At 43.3% G+C, this 20,653-nt stretch overlaps 3 protein-coding genes across 4 annotated transcripts; all 3 read left to right on the forward strand.

Moving 5' to 3' along the window:
- The first annotated feature begins 439 nt into the window (after window positions 1-439).
- Window positions 440-3,474, forward strand: ndufs3 (NADH:ubiquinone oxidoreductase core subunit S3). Its single transcript, XM_034529782.1, has 7 exons — window positions 440-549; window positions 857-922; window positions 2,051-2,148; window positions 2,247-2,396; window positions 2,551-2,676; window positions 2,765-2,884; window positions 3,232-3,474. Exons 1-7 carry the CDS (start codon window positions 495-497, stop codon window positions 3,400-3,402), a joined length of 786 nt encoding a protein of 261 aa, XP_034385673.1. The 5' UTR covers window positions 440-494; the 3' UTR covers window positions 3,403-3,474.
- Window positions 3,475-8,099: 4,625 nt separating this feature from the next.
- On the forward strand, window positions 8,100-12,508 carry LOC117728843 (zinc finger protein 777-like). Its single transcript, XM_034529764.1, has 2 exons — window positions 8,100-8,696; window positions 11,361-12,508. The coding sequence occupies exons 1-2, from the start codon at window positions 8,504-8,506 to the stop codon at window positions 12,263-12,265; spliced, it is 1,098 nt and encodes a 365-aa protein (XP_034385655.1). The 5' UTR covers window positions 8,100-8,503; the 3' UTR covers window positions 12,266-12,508.
- A 2,173-nt stretch (window positions 12,509-14,681) lies between these two features.
- LOC117728838 (gastrula zinc finger protein xLCGF3.1-like) lies at window positions 14,682-19,660 on the forward strand. 2 transcript variants are annotated; one of them, XR_004609262.1, is made up of 3 exons: window positions 14,682-14,881; window positions 15,603-15,981; window positions 18,205-19,660. XR_004609262.1 is itself a non-coding variant. In XM_034529749.1 (3 exons), exons 2-3 carry the CDS (start codon window positions 15,789-15,791, stop codon window positions 19,284-19,286), a joined length of 1,176 nt encoding a protein of 391 aa, XP_034385640.1. In that variant the 5' UTR covers window positions 14,698-14,881; window positions 15,603-15,788; the 3' UTR covers window positions 19,287-19,660. The 2 variants fall into 2 exon arrangements, 1 of the variants encoding a protein (XP_034385640.1); XM_034529749.1 differs by having other exon boundaries at window positions 14,698-14,881; window positions 18,304-19,660.
- Window positions 19,661-20,653: the final 993 nt, after the last annotated feature.

Genomic DNA, 20,653 nt, shown 5'->3' on the forward strand with positions numbered 1-20,653 from the left:
GAGACTCTGAATTTAGAGAATATAATATTTTTTTTACTCCACTACATGTTATTTAACATCTAAAACAAGCAAACCTATACACATATACAATATAGATGATATAACAAGACAATTCACACTTTTTACACCACAAACATCAATAACATTTAACGGTTTAAATGTTAATGCATCAATAATAATGATCCAAACCGTACAAGTCACCGTTTTCTAAAGGGTCCCTGAACTACCACGTTTGTCCACAGGGGGCGCCAGAATCCACCACAACAATAAAGTGCCTTGTCGTATCTTTAAGTACCCTGAACGTTTCACATTATTTCGTATTATTTGATCTTAATGTTCTCATGCCTTATATTTAATATATATTTGTTCTCCTTATATTATAAACAACGGCTTTCATGACACTCCTCTTCCGGCCCGACAGGAGGCGACAGCCCGCTACACGGTCGCGCCTTCTTTTCTCCCGCAGAAGAAGAAGAAACTGTTGTGGAACAAACATGGCGGCATCCCTAGCACGGTTTGTCCGCGGAGGTCTCGGAAGGGGTTATAACCGTGAGTTGACCAGAAACCCGTTTTATTTGACACGCGCCAGTTGCTCCATCGATGCGTGTAATGTTTTATGTGCCTTTCACTCGCGTCAAGAACAAGGAAGTGTTATTTTACAACCTTCAAACGCGTCGCGTTTGACCTTCGTGCTAGCTAATGCTAACATTAGCTCACGCTGATTTGAATGACAGTGTTTACGTGACCGTTTGTTTAGGCAGCTTTATGCGTCATGGGTAGAATCTAGGGCGCTGTAGAGGCAGTCACCAATGTTTAGATTATTATTCTGACTCCTCCCTGTTTTTATGTTCCACAGTTGCACGAAGTTCGTGTCTCCTCCAGCAGCAGAGCCGTCTGCAGAGCTCCACCGCCGAGACCCGTCGTGAGTACTAGCTAACCAGCTAACTAACCTACTAACTAGCTAACCAACTAACCGACTGACGCTGCAGGAGACAAGTGGGTTAAGAAGTACAGTAACTTGCACATACAAGGAATGTGGCTAACTAGCTAGGTGAAAGGTGCATAACGATAAACATAGACATGGAATACAATAATGCATCTAGTGCAATAATCATTTAATTAAATACTGTAAACAACCAACCAGATAACAGTGCTTTAAAACAAGTACATAGTATAAAATAAAAGTGGCAGGTGTAAAGAAAAGATGTGAGAAAATAGTCTTGGGGGTGTGTGAGACAGTTAGTGGGGGTCCTGGTCTTTATAGTCCTGGGATGTGAGACAGTTAGTGGGGGTCCTGGTCTTTATAGTCCTGGGATGTGAGACAGTTAGTGGGGGTCCTGGTCTTTATAGTCCTGGGATGTGAGACAGTTAGTGGGGGTCCTGGTCTTTATAGTCCTGGGGATGTGAGACAGTTAGTGGGGGTCCTGGTCTTTATAGTCCTGGGGATGTGAGACAGTTAGTGGGGGTCCTGGTCTTTATAGTCCTGGGGATGTGAGACAGTTAGTGGGGGTCCTGGTCTTTATAGTCCTGGGGATGTGAGACAGTTAGTGGGGGTCCTGGTCTTTATAGTCCTGGGGATGTGAGACAGTTAGTGGGGGTCCTGGTCTTTATAGTCCTGTGGGTGTGAGAGTCAGATATGTTTATTATGTTATTGTGTCAACGACATTAAAACCACCACCATTGCAGCACTTATTTCTTCTCACAACATTCTTAGTTTATGTATTAAGTGTCACCTGGATAATAAAATACAGATTACTATTATTTGTAAGGTAATTTGCACACTTTCCAGCTCATTCTGGGGGATCCCGAGGCGCATTTTGTAATTAATGAAATCAAAAAAAGGTTATTGTTGTTATAGGATAATTTGCATATTGTGTTAAACTAAAATAGACACGGCACACGATGAAGACCGTCTGTCTCCTTTTTTTTTTTTAAATGACCGTCGTGATACCAAAGACACTCGGTATCAAAGATGAGGCGGAAGAGTGCAGCGATGAATTGTTCGGTCCTCCTAAACCTTGTCTCCTTATCTCCTCTGTCCTTCACGCAGCAACCATCAGGCCCAAGGATGCCGTCACTCACAGCCAGCTGGCGACGTTTGGGGAGTACGTGGCCGAGATTATGCCCAAGTACATCCAGCAGGTCGAGGTCAGTTCATACGAGGTTCAGAGCCTACTATGTACACTTGATAGTGTACATGGTATACAAGTATATGAGATGGTGTGTGTGTGTGTGTGTGTGTCTAGGTGACCTCTTACAACGAGCTGGAGTTGATGATCCACCCTGACGGAGTGATCCCTGTGCTGACCTTCCTGAAGGACCACACCAACACCCAGTTCAGGATCATGATTGACCTGACGGCCGTCGACATTCCATCACGGCAGAACCGCTTTGAGGTTGCACACACACACACACACACACACACACACACACACACACACACACACACACACACACACACACACACACACGAAAAGTCAAATCTTTGGATTGAACAGCAAAAAATCTTTCCCAATCTCCTCTGAAACTAAATGTGTGTGTGTTTTACAGATTGTGTACCACCTGTTGTCGATGCGCTACAACTCTCGTATCCGCATCAAGACGTACACGGACGAGTTGTCGCCGGTGGACTCCGCGGTCCCCGTCTACATCGCCGCCAACTGGTACGAGCGGGAGGTGAGCGTCGACCGGCGGAGCTTCGTTTTGAATTCCACCGACCTTCAGACGAACCGAGCGTAAAAAAGTGTTGCGTGTGTTTCTGCAGGTTTGGGACATGTTCGGCGTGTTCTTCGCCAACCACCCGGACCTGAGGCGCATTCTGACGGACTACGGCTTCGAGGGTCACCCCTTGAGAAAGGACTTCCCCCTCTCGGGATACGTGGAGGTACTCGGGTCGGCTTCATTCATTTATTTTAGCGCTCAAAAGCGCCGGCCGGGAAGAGAGCGGACGGATGGCTGCTGTTCTGCAAATGTTTCTGGGATCGGTGAAGCATGAAAGCGCGGTTGAATTAGCACGCTAGCTAACGCTAGATAGCCAAGTGTGCTCATTCCACCGTGCTTTAACGCTACACCGGTTCCAGATAATGGGCCGAAAAAGGTTGTCACTCGTGTTGATCGCGGTGTTCTTTCCTACTTTTTATTTTTATATTTTCCACCGAGACCTGACAGTGTTTTTAGACTTGAAAGATAACATCTTAAACTCCTCCCTGCACGCCTCTCTTACCTGTTCAGGTGCGCTACGACGACGAGTTGAAGCGGGTGGTGGCGGAGCCCGTCGAGCTGTCGCAGGAGTTCAGGAAGTTCGACCTGAACTCGCCGTGGGAGGTGTTCCCCGCCCACCGGGAGCCCAAAGAGGCGGCGCCGAAGCTGGAGGCCGGCGACGCCTCCTCCGAGAAGAAGTGAAGCGTCCTCCGTCTGCCGGAACAAACCTCACCTGAAATATTTATGTAAATAAACAATAGAAATGAAACAACCTTCAAAAGAGTGGATCTGATTATTTATTTTTGATTTCTAAATTAATGTGGATTTAATCCGGCCTAAAAATAAACTGACTTTTGGTGTCGTCCTACTTTTTACTGCCACAGCAGCAAAACATTGTTTACAAATATACAATACAAAAAAATAGCAGGACATATTACATTTAAGAATTTAAATAATAAAGGAAATGAAAATGTATAAAGTATAACGTGACAGCGGTGCAACGTTTATTGAGGAGGATTTGGCCGGATGAGATTCATTATAAAGTCTAATAGCAGAGGGCAGGAATGTTCTATTGAATGTTCTCCTGCCTCAGGAATGTTCTCCTGCCTCAGGAATGTTCTCCTGCCTCAGGAATGTTCTCCTGAATGTTCTCCTGCCTCAGGAATGTTCTCCTGTATCTCTTGTGACAGTGGAGCTGAAGCAGTGACTAATATAATTTACCCTTCGGAGACGAAGAGCACTAAAAACCAAACATTATTTATATTAAAGTCATTTGACTTTGTAGTTTAATGCTTTATTCAAAGTAAACCTTTCATACACTGCACATGTTACAGTTTCTACTGTCGGGTTATTATTACGATAAAAACAAGTCATTTTACACTTTTGGTATTTCAGTAAAACATTAAAGTCTGTTTGTGTTATTGCTGCAAACTAACATCCCTCTGATTATTATTATTATTATTATTCATGTGCAGCTCAGAAGTTAGGAGAAAGTGACCAGATGAAGATATTAAAACATATTAGAAAATGTTTATGTTTATGCCCCGCCCCCTGGATTGCAGACCGGAAACAGGAAATGGAGCGAACATTTTAAACGGAAAAAAAAGGGAGTAGCTGACGCAACTATTGTCTCTAAATGTAAGTATAGTCTTGGTCAGTGTCGATGCGTCCTAAGACTAGACGAAAGGCAATCCTTATATCGAGTTAACAAATCACGTAAATCAGCACAAAGTTGAAAGAAGAGCTCGGCGAAGTCAAATAAAGCCGAGCTAACGCTAACGCGAGCTAACGCTGCTCCATTGACTTCTGTGTTAAAGGAGCTAACAAGTTAGCAAATAGGCTAGCGTCCGTATGTCGCGGTCCACATTTTAATGAATTTACTCGCAACGCATTGTGTGTAGATTTTAAAACGTGTTGTACGTATCTTTTCAGGGAACAGTTGTCAACAAAAGGAACAGCCCCTAAAAACTTAATATTTGTTTTTTCTTTACAGATGTTTTTGTGGAACGAGAAGACAGCCAGTTAACACAGACCTGCTCCAAATGGCACAACCTTTTGACCTTTGGCTATGAACATTAAGTGTGTGTGCTGACAAAGAAAGGAACGTGCAAAGGAAATAAACATGAATCAAACAGCAGTGAAGCGTAGCTATGTCTGTATCAAACAAGGCACTTTGGGAGCAGTTACACTTCTGCTGCGTTCACACCAAACTTTACTTGCGTGAGTTTACTTGCCCCTAGTTGCTTCATTCGTGCCTTCGAGGGGGCGTGGCTTATCTCTGGAAACCGTTATCATTCCCGCCATCCACTACGGAAGAAATAACCACTATTTCTGCTTTATACTTGGGTGGACATCCCATAAACGTCGGAACATCTAACGCCCTTGTGTTTGGGTTCATAACATCACCCCGTAGACTCACACAGCTCGGGGAGTTTCACCGACTTCGTCTTGATAACTACGAGAGCAGCAGCAGCCAGGGGGGCGGAGTCAGGGGGGGGGTGGAGCTTCTCAACGCTGATTGACTTTCGCAACTTCGCGCGGTGCGATTTTTTTCACCAAAGTTGCAATATTGCAATAAGTTCGCAAAATATAATATATATATTGACTTTGCGTGGTGTGAACGCAGCATAACGTTGTTCAAACCTTTCACATGTAATCTCCCTTTTGTTTTTGTTTACAGATGTTTGTGGAAAGACAAGACAGCCACTTAACACAGACCTGCTCCAAATGGCACAACCGTTTGAGCTTTGGCTATGAACACAACATGGAGAAGAACAAAGGAAGCAATTTCACCACAGCAGAGACAACGGCACTTCTGGAGGGTGTTTGTGCACATTGCCAGGCCCTGTTTGGAGCTTTAAGTGGCCCTGGACAGAGTTCTCTGTCAAACAAACTTAAAAATAAAATATGGGCTGACATAACAAAGCAAGTTAATGCCGCTGGTAGTGGCCAACGACGGAATGTGGAACAGGTTCGGCTTAGGTGGAAAAACCTAAAGCAGAAGGCTACCAAGGACCATTCAGAGGCAAACAAAACCCAAACAGGAAACAAGGCCATAAAGCGTGGGGAATTCACAGAAACGGTCTTGGACATCATTAGAGGTGAGAGTTCTCAAGCCTTGTTTGGTAAACTGCCAGCTGGTACAGGGGAACCAATGGACCCCACGGAACCATTGAACCTGTCGGCTGAAATGATCGCCCTCACCCCTGTGGAGCCCTGCACAAGCCGGAGCTCTGTCTTGGAGGAGATGGGGAACGCACCAGCACCACCATGTAAGCGCAAGATGCAAGCCGAGAACGGGGACGCCTACAACAATTTATTAAAGGTGGAAACGGAACGCGCCGAGCAACAAATAATTCTCACGAATGAACAAATTAAACTGACGCTGCTTAAACAAGAAGAAGTTAAGTTAAGAATTCAGTTGCTGGCAAAACAGTTAAAAGAATGTACTTGATAAGAGTTATGTTTAACACTTCGTGTAGCTGTCGCAATAAAGTTTTTCTTTCATAATTTCGTGTTATTTTGAGTTTGTAATGTCCCTAAGTAATCGCCTGTTGTAAACTCTGTTGGTTAGAGCATTGCAGTGAACGGCGTGTTGATCACGTGCTTAATTGGTCAAATGGCTCATGTGCTGCCGGATGATTATGTTGATGTGTATTAATTGTTTTGGCGACAAATATGTTGTATGTGTTTTTGTTTTTTTACTTCTATATCAAACAAGGAACGTTGGGAGCAGTTCAAACCTTTACGTGTGATCTCCCTCAAATCCACCTCCTGAGGTGGGATCAGGTTAATCCTGATTTGTTTTGGATCAAACTGATCCGGATTTTCCACTAAAGTTTTGAAATGCTCAACAGACGTTTTTTATCCGGATCAAAGGCAGGATTGGATTCCCGAATCTGAATCTGAATCTTCAGGATCAAATTTACTTTGAAATACCAGTTTTAGGGATCTGTGCAGGATTTAATCCAATCCAGGAGGATTAATCCTGTGGGATCATTTTGAAATACCAGCCCCTGAAGATCAGGATTAACAGGTGGAGATATGACCTGTATAGGATGCAAAATATATTATCGAAGCACATTGATTTAAAAAAAAAAAAAAAAAATCCCAGTGAGAAATGTAGTGTTTCGTCCTCGGAAGAGATGTTTGTGTCGGTGCTGTCAGACGGTGAGGAGGAACATGTTTCCAGGTGCTTCTTTCTTCAGAACGGTATTTTGTGAGGAAGTGGGTGCCCCATGGTGAGGATTTTGTTGGGGAGATCCCATTTTTCAAGTTGTCACTTCATCTAAGCTTTGTGGTCATGTGATCAAAACTTGCTCATGATGGTTCAGGGCATTTGGGTATCCGGGGAAAATATAGAAGTAAACCTGGCTGAAAAGTCACCGAATAGTAGGAATGAGGAGAAGAAGATGAAGAGCAGGAAGTCAACAGTGACAGCTGCTGACTCATGTCCAGGATAAGTGTTTTTAATAATGAAGTTGGGTTTAGTGGGCATGAATGTGGGATTAGAGGAAGGAATAGTGCCTGTTATATTGTTCTGATAACATTACTTTGAAATAAAAACATGCAATACACTAGTTTTTAATTAATTCTTGAATTTTGCGCATAACGCGATTAATTGCAGTTAATCACAGAAAAATCATTAATAGATAATATTTGTTCATCTTTGCCCAGCACTAATATGTATGTGTATATATATATATATATATATGTATATGTAGATATATATATATATATATATATATATATATGTGTGTATATATATATATATATATATATATATATATATATATATATATATATATATACACATGTGAAGAGGAGAACGCTTTGCTGCTTAAGGAACTAGGAGAACTGTTCCTCACTGACTCGTCTCCTTGGGTGCATCCTCATTCCCTTCTCTGAACTCTCCTCTCCTGACCCTGAACTCTCGAAGGCTGTTCCCTTCCCTCGGCTCTGAGGAGAATACACAAGACGGAAAGAAAAAAAAAGTCATGAATAATGACTTCAATTTTATTTTATTATTCATGATTCATTTTGTTTTTAAGTTTTTAACTCATGATTCCATTTTCTTTTGCCGTTTCACATTTTGATTAAAATGTTTGAATTCAAGCTTTTAATGTGAGCAATTACTAATAAATGTTTCTGTTATTAAAAAACATGTATTACATTTTTTTGAATAACAAAATTATAAGAATGTATTTGCAAATTTAATTCTGGGGAAATGATCCTCCAACCAGCAATATTGTAAAGTTATATTATATATTATTATATTCATATTACTTTAGGTGAGTAATTTACTTTGTTATTTTTACCAACTTTATTACAAAGGAAGGGCAATTTGTTAACTTCCGGTTTCAACATAAACAACACGCGACGTTTCAACTCGAGTGGCCGGTTTGGTTAGTTTTGGGTAAAGAGTGTAAGTCGCTTGTCTCCATACTCCGGACCAGCAGGTGGCGGTAATGCACCAATAAGATGGATGCCAACCGCCGTAAAAGCACCAGAAGAAGAAAAACTCGAGCGGACTCTTTTCCTCAAAGGACTCTACAACGTCTAGTCCGGTTTGTTTAGACCAGAGACCGGATACGAGAAGGTTCGACATGCACCATTAAACTAGACGGCATTCACGAGGACAGCGACGTGTTCTCTTCCTATTCCCAACGGCTGCCGTAACCATGACAACAACAGAAGACGGCCGGAAGTCGACAGTTAACAGGACCGCGTGTTGGAGGGTCCGAGTGAGCGAAGCGTTTTTAACGGAGTTGTCTGGAGGAAACGTTTCTGTGAGCTCGTGAAGATGTCTAAAGTCCAACAGCTGAGATGTTTAGTCAACCAGCGACTAACTGCGGCTGCGCAAGAGATCTTTGGTCTGTTTGAAAGAACGATAGCAGAGTACGAGGAGGAACTTTGTAGTTCCAGAGAGGAGAACGAGCGACACCGGAAACGACTGGACGCTGTGTTCAACCCGGAAGTCCGGTTACACAGAGCAGGTTGGTCCTTTGTTTCTTTAACTATATGAAAAGTGTGACTGTTTTCATACCCATACTGAAACTAGTTCATCTCCTTCACCACAATAGCTATTTTATTTATGAAAACAATACCACGTGTGAGATGGATTACTATGTGTGTATAGCAGTAAATGTGTTTCTGGTAGTTGATGAAACAGAAAAATGAAGAAAAGAAAACTTCCAGGATGAACATCTCTTCTGAGATGACAAAGATGAATGCTCTAAACTCATAATCATCATAGCTCAATATGTAAACAGTCTCTCTGCATCGTTTGACTTTGATTAAGTGAAGTAGAACATTTTAAAACAGCATGTTAGTTCAGATAGTTTAGGCGAGTAGGATCCGATTTGCCGACACTGGAACCAACCCCACGAAGAGGCCCTACCTCCTAACTTCCTGTGGACACTCTACTGAGCTGCACAGGAAGTTACTCGTAATTTCAAACTAAAAGTGTCGCGTGTGGGATTTAAAACATTACATATTGCATTACATATCAATTATCTGCTGACCCGGATTGGGGACATCGTCGGGCGGTGGAAAAGAGCACTTTGAGGAACTCCTAAACCCGGCCAACATGTCCCCCGGAGAGGGGGCAGCGCCGCAAGACTTTGGGGTGGTTTCACCCATATCCCTGGCAGAGGTCGCTACGGTAGTCAAACAGCTCCTTGGTGGCAAGGCGCCAGGGGTGGATGAGATCCGCCCTGAGATGCTGAAAGCGCTGGACATTGTTGGGCTGTCTTGGTTGACACACCTTTTCAGTGTCGCATGGGGGTCGGGAACAGTGCCCATGGACTGGCAGACCGGGGTGGTGGTTCTCATCTTCAAGAAGGGGGACCGGAGAATGTGCTCGAACTATCGTGGTATCACACTGCTCAGCCTCCCGGGAAAAGCTTATGCCAGGGTGCTGGAGAGGAGGCTCCGACCGCTTGTCGGACCTCGGATTCAAGATGAACAGTGCGGATTCCGTCGCGGTCGTGGAACAGTGGACCAGCTCTTTACCCTCGCAAGATTACTGGAGGGGTCCTGGGAGTTTGCCCAACCAGTTTACATGTGCTTTGTAGACCTGGAGAAGGCTTTCGACCGGGTCCCTCTGGGGTTTTTGTGGGGGGTGCTGCGGGAGTATGGGGTGCCGGACCCGTTGGCACGGGCCATCCGGTCTCTGTATGCCTGCAGTAGGAGCTGTGTTCGTCTCCTCGGTAGTAAGTCAGACACGTTCCCCGTGGGTGTTGGCCTCCGCCAGGGCTGCCCTTTATCACCGGTCCTGTTCGTGACCTTCATGGACAGGATATCTAGGCGCAGCCAGGGGGCGGAGAGGATCCGGTTCGGGAGTCTCGAGGTCGCCTCTCTGCTGTTTGCGGATGATGTGGTCCTGTTTGCCTCCTCGGACCGTGACCTCCAGCATTCACTGGGGCGTTTTGCAGCCGAGTGCGAAGCGGCAGAGATGAGAGTTAGCACCTCCAAATCTGAGGCCATGGTGCTCTGCCGGAAACCGGCGGATTGCTCCCTCCAGGTGGGGGCAAACTGCCTACCCCAAGTGAAGGAGTTCAAGTATCTCGGGGTCTTGTTCACGAGTGATGTTAAGGTGGAGCGGGAGATCGACAGGCGGATCGGTGCGGCTGCAGCAGTAAAACAGGCGCTGTACCGGTCCGTCTTAGTGAAGAGGGAGCTGAGCCGGAAGGCAAAGCTCTCCATTTACTGGTCGGTCTACGTTCCAACCCTCACCTATGGTCACGAACTCTGGGTCGTGACCGAAAGAACGAGATCTCGGATACAAGCGGCCGAAATGAGCTTCCTCCGTAGGGTGGCCGGGCTCAGCCTTAGAGATAGGGTAAGGAGCTCGGACATCAGGGGGGAGCTCGGAGTCGAGTCGCTGCTCCTTCGTGTCGAAAGGAGTCAGCTGAGGTGGTTCGGGCATCTAGTCAGGATGCTTCCTGGACGCCTCCCATTAGAGGTTTTCCGGGCACGTCCAACTGGTAGGAGGCCCCGGGGAAGACCGAGGACACGCTGGAGGGATTATATCTCCCGGCTGGCCTTGGAACGCCTCGGGATCCCCCAGAATGAGCTGGAAAGTGCTGCGGGTGAGAGGGAAGCCTGGGTCGGCCTGCTGAACCTGCTGCCACCGCGACCCGACCCCGGATAAGAGGTGATACTGGATGGATGGATGGATCTGGTTTTGGTTGTGTTTAAAATTGATTACTTGATATTGTAATTCAGGCTCTGCTGTTTAATATGATATTACATCATTATATTGGTTTAGTGCACTCAAATGTACAAACCTGTCCGTCACAGTGTGTAGATATAAGCTCTACCCACATGGGGGCGTAAACTGGTGGAACCACTTCTGGAGGAAGTATTCACATGTCCTGAGGTGGAGTTGCAGGTACTGTACTGCAGTATTTAAAGAAGTTCATACTTTTAAAAATAAATACAGGTACATATTTTACTTTTTACTGTACTACAGTTCTCGGGCACTTGGATTTGTGCTCAAATAAAACAACAATTAATGACAGCAGCAGCTTTTTATTTAGAGGTCATGCTTCTCATTCAGAACTAATTCGCTGCTTTTTCATTGATAAATCTCTTGAATAATAAAGAGTTTAATATGAGATTGATAAGACGTAATAATGTATTTTATTATTCTCCAGAGGATCCAGAGCCCCCCCACATTAAAGACGAACAGGAGGATCCAGAGCCCCCCCACATTAAAGAGGAACAGGAGGACCCAGAGCCCTCCCACATTAAAGAGGAACAGGAGGACCCAGGGCCCCCCCACATTAAAGAGGAACAGGAGGACCCAGAGCCCCCCCACATTAAAGAGGAACAGGAGGACCCAGGGCCCCCCCACATTAAAGAGGAACAGGAGGAACTCTGGACCAATCAGGAGGGAGAGCAGCTTCAAGGGCTGGAGGAGGCTGGTCTCAAGTTGTCATTCACTGTAAAGAGTGAAGATGATGAAGAGGAAGCTCAGGCCTCTCAGCTTCATCAAAGACAAACTGAACACATGGAAACAGAAGCTGATGGAGCGGATTGTGGAGGACCAGAACCAGACAGGAAGTTAGATCCAGAAAGACATCCAGGACCAGATACTGATGAGACTGAGGACAGTGATGATTGGGAGGAGACTGAGGAACCTCAGTCAGATGTGAACCCTCAAAACAAAGAAGTACCTGTAAGTGATGTGAACTGTAGTACTGGAAATACATCAATCAGCTCTCCTGAATGTGCTGGAAGCTTTGACCACAAGGGACATCTGGAGAAACCCACTAGCTCCAAAACAGGAGAGAAACCATTTCAATGCTCACTTTGTGACAAAAGATTTGGATTCAATAAGTATCTAAAGAGACACATGACTATCCACACAGGAGAGAAACCATTTAGTTGTTCTGTGTGTGATACAATTATTACACGCAAGGATAACCTGAATTATCACATGACCGTCCACACGGGAGAGAAACCATTTAGTTGTTCAGTGTGTAGTAAAACATTTCAACGAAAGAGAAACCTGAACGCTCACATGACTGTTTGTCCACACAGGAGAGAAAACATTTAGTTGTTCAGTTTGTGATAAAACATTTTCACAAAAGCACAATCTGAAACAACATTTAATTATCCACACTAGAGAAACTAATTAGTCGTGGAGTTTCTCAACAAGATTCTCTTGTCTCGGTTATTCCAAAAATCTCAAATGTAGTTATGAGAGTCTCTAAATAAACATTGTTAAACATTTAAAAACTGTCAGGCTGATACAGACTCCAACATAAATCTATTCAGCTGAGATTAAGCTACAAATCAATTTTAATTCTTTGACGTGAGTTTCTCTGATTGTCTTGTGTTTCATGTGTTATGTATTGTCATGTAAATATGAATTTAAATGGTTTTCCATTGTCAAAGTATTTCATGTCCTCTATGCAGCACTGTGGTTTGAGCTGAATTATCATCGGTGATGAAACTGTGGATTTACAGAACGAGGGATCAGTTAATAAGATATGATGCTGTGCTGTAGATTAAACTATGCAGCAGTATATCAAGCCATTCAAATCTGCTCCACCTCCAACAGCTGTTACTAAACTACAGTATTACTCATAAAAGATTCAGTAATAATATTCCAATAACATGGTGATCAAATATTACACTCTGCCCAACGAGTATTTCACTTTTATTATTTTATGCTAATACTTTTTAGATTTGGAATACAGGACATTTATGATTCATGAAAGTATTATACATCTATTATATATATTATATGACCACTCTGCCCAAGAAGATACGACAATTTATAGTTTTATATATTTAAATATATAAAAAACATATATGGTATATATGATATATAATATATATATATGAACATAATATTAATTAAAGCTGCGAGCAGCAATGAACGGGTCCTCGCTCACCTGCGCCGGTGTCGGCCGAGCGGGACACCGACCCGCTCGGCGGAGAACGCGGGGCCGCCGCTCGGACAGTTTTGCGGTTTGTCGCGTAACCCCGATATTCTTTCGCCAGTAGGCGGCTCGTCGACTGCGAGTGAAAATAAGCTCGTCGATATCCTCAGACGGCGACTTGTGACAAGCACGACGAGCTTGGGGCAGATTCAAGCAAGTCTAGTTGAGCCAGCAGGTGGCGCTCTGACTACGATTGAAATTAGACTTGTCGATATCCTCAGGCCGTGACAAACAAGTTTGGGGCAGATTAGAGCAAGTCCAGTTGAGCCAGGAAGTGGCACTTTGAGAATGTGAACAAATACATGCACCATGTGTCTCTACGTGAAGTCTTGACCACGTCACGTAAATAAAAGGTAAAAAGAAAAAGTGATGAAAAAATCGTGCATGATTATCTTTGGAAAGATTGGTTTAGTTAAAGCAACAATCTAACATAACAAAAAACAGAAAGTGGGATTTTATTGGAATATTTTTAACGACAAGTGAGAGTGGGTGAAAACCACGTTTTTTTTACAGAATAATCATGCTCAAGGCCTTCTGATCATCCTGGAAAGAAGATTGAAGTCGATCGGATCATTTTTGTGGAAGATAACGTTAAATGTATAACGGCGAAAAGTGCCAAAAAAGAGAAAAAAACGCGAAAAACGGGCAACTTCGGCGAATTATTGTAGCGCCCCCTAGTGTTCAAATCCCACAAGATTTTCTTTGCAAGTTAAGGCATGCCATGCGCACTTAGGAAAAATGTTTCAAAGTAATTAGTCCCAATAGTGTTGACACTATGAGCATTGAAAAACAAGACACGCCCCTAAGATGTTCATTGGGCCATATATCCTTACCACAATGAGAGGTAAATAAACTGTTGATGTATTCTAGGTCATCTGGCTTCAATGATTTGATTGATATCAGGTTTTGTTGATTTGGACCAAGCATGTAGTTAAGAAAGTCAATTATGTGTTTTTCACACACAAAATTCAAAATGGCGGAAAATCTAAGGTGACCTTAGGGGTCTGAGAGGCTTTTTTGTAGAGCAGGTGTAAATGAACATGCGTGACAAATTTTAAGTCAATCGGAAATTCTGGGTGAGGGGCGTCACCGGTCAAAATTTTAGGGGGCGCTAGAGAGCAACTATAAATTGCAAAAATTTGACTCCTTGATCAGATGGCTATTTTCACCAAGCCTGACAAGCGGGCCAAATTTGGCTGGTTTTCCAATTGGTTAAGTACCCCAAAAATTGCTCCCAATGCATAAAAATAAATAAGGCGTAATAATAAGAACCCTAACAAACTCAATTATATTAATATATGATATATGTATTATATGAGTCTGAAAGAAAGCATTCTGCCCAACAAACTCCATTGTATAGTATATATTTAATAAGATATAATTATATAATATATATATATATACCAGATTTTTAACCAGATGGCACTTGTCATGTTCTGTGTGTTATGGACCCCTTTTGTCTTCGTGGGCGTGAATGAGACAGAGAGACAGACAGGTCGCAGCGTCACAGACAGACAGGCAGACAGACAGGTCGCAGCGTCACAGCCCTGTGTGTCGGTCGGGACCTAGCGTTAGCTGCGGTGTAAGCTGCGGGGAGAGGCGGTTCTTGAAGGCGTGGAAACCCACTTGACGTTACCGATAACGGGATATCGATCCCAAGTGATCGGTGCCGATGAAACGACCCGTCTCGTGTGGACCCGGAGGAGAAGAAGAGACTTTTACAGGTGAGCGAGCTCCTTTGAATCCAAGCTGACGTGAGAACGTGTAGCTACAAGCTAGCGCTCGCTGTGATGCAGCAGACGAGCCCCCAGCTGAGACTAGAGGAGCCCCCCCGGGTTGTTTTAGAGACGGGGAGGGGACTCACTCAGGTAACTCACCAGGTGACTCGCTGTCACACCTGCACGCGACACTGCGTCCCGTCTGTGGTTACAGCTGTTTGATGCTAGCTGAGTTAGCTAACGCTAGCTAGCTGACTTAAACAGGAGCAGTTGATGAACACATACAGCCAGCAACAACAACAACAACAACAACAACAACAGCAGCAGCAGCAGCGTTCCCCGGTGCTCGTGTGGTGTCTGTTCATGTTGTACCGGTGACGTTTATCTGTGGCTGCAACATGACACGTCCAGTTAGCTCGCTAGCTAGCTGCTAACCGCCCAATCATGTTGGAGTCCTCCCTTTATGTAGGTGTATTAACCCCATAGTGTGAATATATATATATACACACACTTTCAGACTCATAATAAATAATTTCATATAATATAATAAATCTAACATATATTTATATAAAACTAATATAATAAATATATCATGTATATTCATGTGTTCAGCCTGATCAGAGAGGTGGTCTGCAGGAATCTGTCAGCTGGAGCCCAACATGTCAGTGATAGACGTGATGTGTGTTTAACAGGCCTGTTGATCCGTAACGCTGGTTTTCTCTTTTAGTCACACGGTTCTTCAGATACAACCGGAAGGACCCACCAGAGCCCGGATGTGTGGACTAACGTGTTGAAGAGGACTTTGTAGAGGGAGACGGACCCGAACGGAGCCGAGCGACACCGAGCGGGGCCGAGTGAGCGAAGCGTTTTTAACGGAGTTGTCTGGAGGAAACGTTTCTGTGAGCTCGTGAAGATGTCTAAAGTCCAACAGCTGAGATGTTTAGTCAACCAGCGACTAACTGCGGCTGCGCAAGAGATCTTTGGTCTGTTTGAAAGAACGATAGCAGAGTACGAGGAGGAACTTTGTAGTTCCAGAGAGGAGAACGAGCGACACCGGAAACGACTGGACGCTGTGTTCAACCCGGAAGTCCGGTTACAAAGAGCAGGTTGGTCCTTTGTTTCTTTATCGCTTTAAACTTCACATCATGTACTGAGGTAGAGCTACAGTATTTAAACACGGTCATACTTTATACTACGATTCATCCCACAGGTACATATGGTACTTTATACTGTACTACATCTCAGAGGTACATTTATTACTGAACTCCACCTCAGAGTAGGGCTGCTCAATTATTGGAATCGTAATCGCGATCATGATTTTGGCTGCCACTATTAAATGAGCATGATCGTCCGTGATACCGAGGTTTAAAATGCTGCTCTGCCACACATCAAATCAAGCGCTTCCTCAACTAACTCAGAACGAGATGGGAGGTGTCATACGCGCGCACCCTGCAGCGGCAGCCTCAAAAGAAGTTACGTCTGCAGTCGACTCCGGTTAGTAGAAGAGGAGAGAGACCAGAGAGCAGAGGTACCGGGTGTCGTGTGAAAGGTCAAAGGTCAGGAGCAGAAGGCGAGGAGCTAGTCCCTCGATAGGGTCATCATCTGTTGGAAGTTATTTGGATTGAGGTCAAGTGATGTTAACTAATAACAAACCACGTGCACAGAGTGCGTTAGAGTTGTGTCTGCGCCGCATAGCAACACAACTAACGTGTAACACCTGAACAATCACCACAAACCACAGTAGGACGGACGCATGAAGGCTAAAGCTAACAGCACCTCACTGGACCTCCAACGTCAACACAGAAAACCATAAACAAGACAGCGGATCATCCGCCTCCCAAAGACAAGCCCTTTATTTTGGGTAAACATTTTATTTGTGTTTTGCTTCAGGTGAATAAGAACCGTATACATTTTATTTTGATGCAAAGACGTGTACATTAGCTGGAATATGTAGCACAACAATGGAAGTGGAAGCAGTGTTCTTGTTCATTTAAATACGTGAAAGCACAATGAAAAGTTGTCCCTAAAATGTATGAATACTCATGATAAATAATCCTGATCTCAATATTGATCAAAATAATCGTGATTAGGATTTTGGCCATAATCGAGCAGCCCTACCTCAGATGTACATATTGTACTTTGTACTGTACTACATCTCTCAGTCTCTTGGATTTGTGCTTAAACTATATTCATGTACTCAGATTTAATTCTTCTTGCTCAGATCTTCTGCTCTCCAGCTTCAGGCTGCGTTTGCTTCACTGGAACGTCCCTGATGGAGGACTGGTTCCTCCTCTTCTGCAGCCCAAGGCTTTATTATATTGTTCTTTATCAATAAAAGGACGATTAATGACAACAGCAGCTTTTTATTTAGAGGTCATGCTTCTCTCATTCACAACTAATTCACTGCTTTTTCATTGATAAACCTCTTGAATTATAAAGAGTTTAATATGAGATTCATAAGATGTATTAATTCAATCCAGTTTATTTTGTATAGCCCAATATCACAAATTACAAATTTGCCTCACAGGGCTTTACAATCTGAACACATACGACATCCCTGACCTTTGACCTCACATCGGATCAGGAAAAACTCCCCAAAAATAACCTTTGACAGGGAAAAAAGGGAAGAACCCTTCAGGAGAGCAACAGAGGAGGATCCCTCTCCCCGGATGGACAGATGAATAGATGTCATGTGTACAGATGAACAGCATTTACAAAGTTACATAAACACATTACATGAATATGACAATGTATGAATGGAACTCCAACCCATGAAACAGAAGGAGGTAGAGAGGAGGGGGGGCGGGGCATCAGCAGGGCCTACGTGGGAGGCCGGCTCACCAGGCATCAGACACCTCCAGGTCCAATGGACCCTATGAGACGTGAAGTCACAACGACTCCGGGGAGGAAGCAGAGTTAGTAAGGTGCAATGGAGAGATGTAAATTCATCCATAAGGAGAGAGAGAAGAGGAGAGAGGTGCTCAGTGTATCCTAAAACATCCCCCAGCAGCCTATAAGCCTATAGCAGCATATCAAGGGGCTGGACCAGGGCAAACCTGATTCAGCCCTAACTATAAGCACTATTAAAGAGGAAAGTCTTAAGTCTATTCTTAAATGAGGTGACTGTGTCTGCCTCCCGGACTGAAAGTGGAAGCTGGTTCCATAAAAGAGGAGCTTGATAACTGAAGGCTCTGGCTCCCATCCTACTTTTTAGGACTCTAGGAACCACAAGTAGCCCCACAATGAGTGCAGCACTTTAGTGGGGCAATATGGTACTACAAGCTCCTTAAGATATTATGGTATGATTAATGTGTTTTATTATTCTCCAGAGGACCCAGAGCCCCCCCACATTAAAGAGGAACAGGAGGACATAGAGCCCCCACACATTAAAGAGGAACAGGAGGACATAGAGCCCTCCCACATTAAAGAGGACCAGGAGGACCCAGAGCCCCCCCACATTAAAGAGGAACAGGAGGAACTCTGGACCAGTCAGGAGGGAAAGCAGCTTCAAGGGCTGGAGGAGGCTGGTCTCAAGTTGTCATTCACTGTAAAGAGTGAAGATGATGAAGAGGAAGCTCAGTCCTCTCAGCTTCATCAAAGACAAACTGAACACATGGAAACAGAAGCTGATGGAGCGGATTGTGGAGGACCAGAACCAGACAGGAAGTTAGATCCAGAAAGACATCCAGGACCAGATACTGATGAGACTGAGGACAGTGATGATCGGGAGGAGACTGAGGAACCTCAGTCAGATGTGAACCCTCAAAACAAAGAAGTACCTGTAAGTGATGTGAACTGTAGTACTGGAAATACATCAATCAGCTCTCCTGAATGTGCTGGAAGCTCTGACCACAAGGGACATCTGGAGAAACCCACTAGCTCCAAAACAGGAGAGAAACCATTTCAATGCTCACTTTGTGACAAAAGATTTGGATTCAATAAGTATCTAAAGAGACACATGATTGTCCACACAGGAGAGAAACCATTCAGTTGTTCAGTGTGTCGTAAAACATTTAAACAAAAGAGAAACCTAAATGCTCACATGGTTGTCCACACAGGAGAGAAACCATTTAGTTGTTCAGTGTGTAGTAAAACATTTACACAAAAGAGAAACCTAAATGCTCACATGTGTATCCATACAGGAGAGAAACCATTTAGTTGTTCAGTGTGTAGTAAAACGTTTACACAAATGAGAAGTCTGAACGAACACATGTTTATCCACACAGGAGAGAAACCATTTAGTTGTTCCGTGTGTAGTAAAACATTTTCACTTAAGAGAAACCTGAACGCTCACATGGTTGTCCACACAGGAGAGAAACCATTTAGTTGTTCAGTTTGTGATAAAACATTTTCACATACTGGACATCTGAAACGACATTTATTTGTCCACACTTTAGAAACAAACACTTAAAAACTGTCAGGCTGATACAGACTCCAACATAAATCTATTCAGCTGAGATTAAGCTTCACATCAATTTATATTCTTTGACGTCAGTTTCTCTGGTATCGTCTTATGTTTCATGTGTTATGTATTGTCATGTAAATATGAATTTAAATGGTTTTCCATTGTCAAAGTATTTCATGTCCTCTATGCAGCACTGTGGTTTGAGCTGAATTCTCATCGGTGATGAAACTGAGGAACATTTGTAACCTTCTTTCTCTTCAGCAACGTTTCTCTTCAGTTTAAACTCAATACTTCCTTGATTTAGTTTTACTGTAGAAACTGACATTTTGTTCCATAACTGAAGAATGACTGAATTGAGAACAGAATTGTGGTTAATTGTCTCCATCCTTCTTTCTTCTTCAACATCATCCTCTACTGATCTCCTCTCTTTGACATTTAGGGATTCCTTTGTTTTCAGACGTGAATATTTAACCTTTTGTTGACTGAACGTTCTCTCTTTGATTCTCTAGTGTTGTAACAGCTGTTCAAGTAATCTGTTGTTGTTTTCTTGGTGGCTCACAAACATTTGGAAAGTTCAGACAATGTTTCCACCAAAATGACTTCAGTTCAATGTTCTTCTTCCATATTTGTCCCAGAGTTTGTAACCAAGCTGCAGCAGACGGGTTTTATTTTTAAATAAATATGTGTGTTCATGATTAATGTTTTAATGGAAGTTACATTTATAATGTGTACGTGAAATGTGAAATGAATTGGTTTCATTAATGAAATGTATTGTTCACTGATATGATTTCCACCCTGTTATCTGAGTTTATTTCATGATAATTAAATGAAATCAACAAATATCAAGCATATCTTTGTGGTTACTTGCAGATTATGAATTGGTTACATTAAATAATCCTAAAAATGGGGTAAAAATTCAAATGAATTATAGAAGAACTTTTCACAAAATATTGCTCGTTTGTAAATACTGTTGAAAATATTATCAACAAATCTTATAACTCAGCTCATTAAAGAAATGCATTCAGTGTAATACCTTGTTGTACCGCCATGATTGTGACTTATGTAATGGATCTGTTACTGGACGTATATGAGAGTAATAATAGTGAGTTGTTGACTGCAGATGCTCATCGCACCAACACACAGTCACATGTAGAGAGAATGGAATGTGGTTCTATTCAAATGTGGATCGCGGCGACACCTCGATGGGAAGGCAAAGAGACGGTTTCACCTGCCATCAAGCATGAACATGCCGTGCTCCAACCAGAAGACACCTGAAGTACATTTACACTATGCACCAATGGACTGCCTGTATTCTTCTTAAAGTACATGTAGTAATAAGTGACTGAGGCTAAATGCAGGACTGTTACTCGTGG

The sequence above is a fragment of the Cyclopterus lumpus genome, chromosome 3 (assembly GCF_009769545.1).
Source record: "Cyclopterus lumpus isolate fCycLum1 chromosome 3, fCycLum1.pri, whole genome shotgun sequence".
Lineage (NCBI taxonomy): Eukaryota > Metazoa > Chordata > Actinopteri > Perciformes > Cyclopteridae > Cyclopterus > Cyclopterus lumpus.

Bases quoted from the DNA above. Each gene is read 5' to 3' on its own strand.
- ndufs3 (XM_034529782.1), top strand. From the start codon at position 495: ATGGCGGCATCCCTAGCACGGTTTGTCCGCGGAGGTCTCGGAAGGGGT. The intron at 2,149-2,246 runs GTCAGTTCATAC...GTGTGTGTCTAG, and splicing joins AGTACATCCAGCAGGTCGAG to GTGACCTCTTACAACGAGCT. The intron at 2,885-3,231 runs GTACTCGGGTCG...TTACCTGTTCAG, and splicing joins CCCTCTCGGGATACGTGGAG to GTGCGCTACGACGACGAGTT.
- LOC117728843 (XM_034529764.1), top strand. From the start codon at position 8,504: ATGTCTAAAGTCCAACAGCTGAGATGTTTAGTCAACCAGCGACTAACT. The intron at 8,697-11,360 runs GTTGGTCCTTTG...ATTATTCTCCAG, and splicing joins AGTCCGGTTACACAGAGCAG to AGGATCCAGAGCCCCCCCAC.
- LOC117728838 (XM_034529749.1), top strand. From the start codon at position 15,789: ATGTCTAAAGTCCAACAGCTGAGATGTTTAGTCAACCAGCGACTAACT. The intron at 15,982-18,303 runs GTTGGTCCTTTG...CCCACATTAAAG, and splicing joins AGTCCGGTTACAAAGAGCAG to AGGACCAGGAGGACCCAGAG.